We start from the raw sequence: 6,428 nt of genomic DNA, 5'->3' as shown, positions 1-6,428 counted from the left end.
TTAATAGAGATGGTAAGGGTGATACCACTGCGGCTGCCTTCGAACTCTCAAAGAGCGACGTGGTTCTGTAGGCACCGATGTAACTGGCCCGCCATTCTTGGAAGCGGATTCTTGACTCGGTGCTGATGAAGATGTGGTTGACGACGACATTGATGAACTTGTATCCATGGCAGACGACTCAGGGGACAGAGCTGAGCCACCTACTATCGTTGATTGGAGTAGTGAACTTGATTGATTCGGTGTAAAATGGAAACTGGCTTCGGTTGGTTGTGTAGACGTAATTGGTTCTGGTGACACTTTGGCAGGTAGTTTCCAAGAGTCCAGTAGAACGTCGAGAGGCAAATTCATCTGTGCTCTTTTTGGTTCACCACTCGTATCTGATTCGGTACGGCTTCGAAGCTGATTCGCATGTGACCGAATCATCCGGCTTTCTTCGATGAACACTGTGTACATGACTCGCCCAACCTTGCTGCATACGATGCCTGGCGCCCAACGATATTTGTTGTTGCTGAACACTTTAGCGTAGACCAAATCGTGGATGTCGAATTTTCGTTTTAAAGAACACTGATCAATTTTCGTTTCTGGTGGCCTCGTAGGTGGGCGTAGCAAGTCAAGATTCATTCTGATGCGACGACCAAACATAGCTTCAGACGGAGAGGTGCCGTTTGTTACCTGTGGATTTGGTGTACAACGGTAAGTTAAAAGGAAAATATCTAAAGCTTCTTCGATGGATCCCCTTCCGCCGCTAATTTTCTTCACCGCTCTCTTGAACGTGTCCACGAACCTCTCTGCTTGCCCATTCGATTGAGGGTGGAACGGAGCGGTGCCCGAATAGCAAAGACCATGGTAATAATATATCGTAACAATGATTTTGAATTTAACAATAAACTTCATAGTGATTTCAAAATACTAATCAACCGGTTTTAATCTTGAAAGTACCATGATTTTTAAAGTTACCGTGAAGTATATCGTTAATTCAAAATATTTCAAAGTTGCAAATATTTCAGAAACACGAACATCGTACGGTATTACAGTGAAATTCTTGTGATTTTTATTGTAACAGTGTTTTTCATGGTTAAATGATAATCCGAACCACGCGAACATTGGCAAATTTTTGCTTTTTTACACATTTACATTTTTTTCGTGTAAAGAAAATTTTGGCGCTCTACAAACGTCACTTTCTCTCGGAGGAAGTTTAAATTTTTGCGGCCGGAATCAGTGAATCCGGACAAAATTCGAAATCAAGCTGATCGGATTCTGAACAGAAAATGATGGCTTTGAATTCGGTGATCTTGGTAAGTAATTTTATTATTTATTCATTGATATGTAGGATAACTAAACTGAAATTTCTTTTATTCCAGAAGCTGACGGAAATTCAAAGTTCCACATTGCCAACTTTAGATGAGGGCCGTATACAATTGCTGCGACGTGGACAAGATAGACGTTCGAGGCAAACCGATATCAAACGGATTTGTGGTGTGCTCCTTCGTGATGTGCTGGAATCCATCCTTGTCCCAGGATCGGGCAGAAGATGCGGTACAAGACGAGCCGCCAATGTTGCAGTTTAGAAGATCCGTAGTGCAGATAGTTTTCTATAGCTTCTGGAAAGTGATATTTTTTTTAAAAACAAGACGAAAAATTTGAATAAAAATTGAAGCAAACAAATGAAACCAGTTTATTTTATTTAATAGTAAATATGAATTTAAAAGAAAAAACAACTAAAAACCACAATACTTACCATGGAATTTCACGGTCCTGGAATTATGATAAATTGTGAATTAACATTGATATTCAAGATTATTGAACGATTGAAATTCAAGGGAAAACAATGAACTCCACAGTTTAATTGAAAAAAGTGGAAGCTGTAATAACCGTTAACATTATCGTTTTGAGTTTCCAAATGTATGGGAAATAGTTGATTTTTTCATTGTTAAGTTGCTTAACAACCCCCTTTTTTCATGGTTAATTTTGCTAAAACCATAAATTTCACTGTCCAAAACTATGAATTTGACAGTCTATTCAAGGTTTTATGTACCATGATTCGCATAGTTTCAACCATAAAATTCATGCTTGCGTGAAAATGAAATTCATGGTCTTTTCACAATGTTTTTCTATTCGGGTGGTAATGTGTTGGATTCCGTTGTCGTCACAAAACTGTTGAAATTCACTACTGGTGAATTGGGTTCCGTTGTCGCTAACCAGGATCTGCGGCATTCCCAACCGTGAGAAAATGTTTCTCAGAATACCAATCGTTGCTGTCGTTGATATACGGCGCGTCGGAATCACTTCAGGCCATTTCGAAAAGGCGTCAACGGCTAGCAAAAAATAGTCACCGTCGATCGGGCCAGCGTAGTCGATGTGGACGCGACTCCATGGGCCTGTAGGCTTAGGCCACGGAATCGGTGGTAAGGATGCCGGTGATCTTGCTGCTGATGCACAATTCTTGCAAGACTTAACGTACGCCGCAATATCGTCGTCTAACGTAGGCCAGTACACATACCCAAGTAACATTTTTAGTTTTATAAAAATCTGCAAGCTAGCTATGAAACATTGTTATAAAACAACGTTAGGTTATATAAACCACATTAAAACATCTATAAAACATTTATCAGTGTAAACAGGCCCACCTACAGGAGGTTCTGAAGAACACATTTCAAGTACCTTACTGCCCCTACTTTCATAACAGTCCCATATGCAAAAACGAGCAAGCGAGAAAATCAGCTTTTTCTGTTTTGGAATACATTTTTAAATCGTGACCACAGCTTTCAGCATAAACAAAAATCGTTTAATGGAATATGTTCTAGGTTGTCATAATAAATCGTAAGACCTGAATTTTTCGGAATTTGGTAACTAGTAAGGTCTGGAGCACACTTTTTGTTTGTTATGGGACTGTTATGCGAGCATATTGGAGACCTTTCTCAAATCTACTCGCATAACAGTCCCATACAGAATATGGTTTGCTCACCAAGCTACCTTCTAAGACTTAAATTTGATCATTTCTGAACTTGTAAATGCAGTTTGTGAATTCCATATTGTAAGTTGAATCTTATCATGGTTTTTAGTTGTTTCTGGTAGTTTTTCTCACAGGAAAACCATCCTTCCTTTATCTTAGCCTGCCTTTCAAAAACTGTAGTTAAATTTACTGTGTAATGTGCATAATTCGACATCAAGTGAGTTGCATCTTGTTTAAATGACTTAAAGCAATAAATCAAAGATCATTTCACCGAAAGAAACATAGTAAGGTAACTACATCCGTGCTATTTCACATATGGGACTGTTATGCGGGTATATTTCATATGGGACAGTCGCTAGTTGATATTTTTTTCGTAATTTCTAGAACAGTCTCTTTTTTTATTGTTTTATTTTGAAGTAAAATGTTCAAAATGACGAACTGTCAGGTTAGATGAAAAATGACGAAAATTCATATGGGACTGTTATGCGAGTAGGGGCAGCTTATACAACCTAACCGAAGCTTCGGTGGGTTTCGTCAAGAGCTGTCAAAATTTAGTTTGAGTGAACATTTTTCTGCGTGAATGTTTATTTTCCGGACAGGTTTTAAAATTGAATTGAAAAAGAATTGAAAAAAATATTCTGATCAACAAAGATGCTTCCATTTTGATCACGAATCAAAATACACGAAAAGAATCATATCAACCTAAATGAAAAAGTATGATCTTTTTCTCTATTCACGTACATAAATTTGATGCGCTTAAAATTTTATCGATTGAAATTTCGAAAAACATGTAGAAAATACGTGACCCAGCCGAGTTTTGCGAAATGAAAGACTTTAAGAACACAAAGGCCCTTATTCTGCGCCTCGAGTGACGTGACGATAGTAGAGTCACCCAAGTCACTCTATTCCAGCAGTCGGTTTAGGTGAGGAACGTCACTTCGGATGAACTTTGTGAGTTCTTACCCTATTCTCGTAGTCACCGTGGGTGAGAATCGTCGCATTCGGGTGACGATTTTAGGTGACAATTGTCGGTACCTTTTCAGGTGGCGACGAGAAAGAAATTCAATGAAAAATTTATGAAACAGGGAATAATTTGGCTCTTAAAGTTCAACAACATTAAAGTATGACCATTTTAAAAACAATTTTCACGAACAAATCTAGATTCGCTGAACTAATTCGGCAATCGATGAGGATTGTCGGTACTTTTTCAGATTGTGATGAAAAGGAACTGAACAGAAAATTTATGTACATGGGAATGAAAGGCTTTAAATAGTTAGTTAAATGATAAAGAATGATAGTTTTGAAAAGATAGAGCAAATATGTATGATTTTTTTTTCATTAATTGATTTTTTTTTTCAAAATGTGAAAACGTGAAAACACGAACAGTTTGAAAATAAAATATTAGCAATTAGTCCGTTTATTTTCACTATTATTTTCCTCGAAACCCTTCCCGACATATGTTACAAAAATTACTTTTGTTGTTCCACCTCAAATGGTCCGCAAATTCAATGTTTTCCGGCTTATTTCCGTTCTTGAGTCATGGCCTGTTCGTATCGGAAAGTTTGATTTGGTCGGTCGGTAGTTTGGGAATGTAGATGGAAGTGATGCCTTCTAAGATACATACAACACAGGCTTCGATCGGGTTTTATAAAAAATCGGCTGAAGGCTTTTTCGACGGAATACGACTTTCCTGTGGCGCAGCCTCGAAGATGGCGATGTCATGTCGTAAGTTCTTGTTCAGTTCTAAGATTGCGACCACTTTTCCAAATCTAAAAAATAACAATAAAATCAATTAGTAAAGAATCAGTACGCCACAATCAACTAACTGTTCGGATCGGCAATTTCCGGCATGCCACGGTGGTAACCTCGGTTGGGGAAAATATATAAACCGGCATTATTCGGAGCCGTCGGCATCTGATTTTGTTTTTTCGGCAATAACACCCATGCAGATCCGAACCCAGCTTTGATGAGCGAAATTTCTACTTACCTCGCACAAATCGTCCGTTTGTTATCCTCAAGCAGCTTGCTGTGACCGTACAATCCGATGATGGCCATTTTCGAACCGAAATTCCAACCCGTTACACTAAAAACGAATTCGGAAAATCCGAAGCGAGAGCAAATTCAAAACAGCACCAGCTAAATTCTACCATTTTGACAGGTGTGTTCATTTGGCCACTCACCTAGAATGAACCTCTGTCACTTTACCCATATCGACTCCGGGAATAACCCAGCAAGAAAAATATTCATTACCGTTCATTTTCCGCTTCGCAGCGAAATAAATCCGAAGCGGCCCGCCTCGAATTTATTTCGCTGCGAAGCGGAACATGAACTTAAAAATCACTGGGAAGGTGACAAATCTCACGGTGACTCCGAGGTGAGGTGACAATCATCACGTCACGCGCGGCGCAGAATAAGGGCCAAATTCATACCTATAAACATCCAAAAATACATTTCTTATTTGGTATGAACAACATGGCCCTTATTCTGCGCCGCGCATGAGGTGACGATTGTCACGTCACCTCGAGTCACCGTGAGATTTGTCACCTTATTCCCGGAGTCGATGCGGGTAAAGTGACAGAGGTTCATTTCCTAGGTGAGTGACTGAGTGACCACGAACGTCAATCCGATCAGTTTGTTTTGATTTGGTTTGTGTATCGGAATTACATAATCAAATTCCAGAATAAGGGATGAAAATTACAGCTCTAAAAAGGTCTCCGCTGTTTTCCACGGCATAAGCAAACAGTTTAAGCGTAAAATAAGTTATTTTCCTACACCGTAGCCACCACAAGGTTGCTGTGGAAAAGCAGTAGTAAGCAACCGAGGAAGGAAAGTTTTCAACAGGCGTCTGGCTGAATGTTTACTTCTGTTGATTCCTGCGGAACGAGTTGAGTATATATCCATATGACAAATCCACACAGGTATTCAGTTATTAGATTGAGGTTTCATTTGTTATTACTATTTCAATTAATAAAACTCACTTCCCATAGTGACATCAACTGTGGATTGTGCATTCTGGGAGAGCCATTCCTTGAAAAGCCTGTGTTCCAGGAAAATATAGAGCAGTTTGGCCTAAAGCATCAAGCAAACATTTTAAATAACGGGAAAACCAAACCGTCGAAAGATTGCGTTTTTACGGCTCCTTTGGATAAGATGCTGGAACCGGATTCTGATGAAAGAACAACAAAGCAAGGGACCCGAACCACGAACGTATACCGATCAGTAAGTATTTTTATGTTTTATCACCGTATATTTTAGCATAAATCTAAATTTATCATCCAAAAAGTTCTCTTTCCATCATGTCTAACTTTGAACTTTCATTTGTAGATTTCCAGCAGTCCACCTGGCAGGATGTTCACATACCGAAAAAGATGCGAATGCTTCTGGCAAAAGTGTCCTGAATATCACCCCTCAAAAGATCTAATGTTAAGATTATAAATTTCAATTCCGAATCAGATATCACATTACATGTTCTGAT

At 39.0% G+C, this 6,428-nt stretch overlaps 1 protein-coding gene across 1 annotated transcript; it reads right to left on the bottom strand.

Annotated features, from left to right (window-relative positions):
• LOC129737788 (uncharacterized) lies at positions 1-621 on the bottom strand. Its single transcript, XM_055728951.1, has one exon. The coding sequence runs from the start codon at positions 619-621 to the stop codon at positions 1-3; it is 621 nt and encodes a 206-aa protein (XP_055584926.1).
• Between the last annotated feature and the right edge of the window lie 5,807 nt (positions 622-6,428).

The sequence above is a fragment of the Uranotaenia lowii genome, chromosome 1, assembly GCF_029784155.1.
Source record: "Uranotaenia lowii strain MFRU-FL chromosome 1, ASM2978415v1, whole genome shotgun sequence".
NCBI classification, from domain to species: Eukaryota; Metazoa; Arthropoda; class Insecta; order Diptera; family Culicidae; genus Uranotaenia; species Uranotaenia lowii.
Note: the sequence above shows the minus strand (reverse complement) of the source record. Positions and strands in the feature narration are given on the sequence as shown.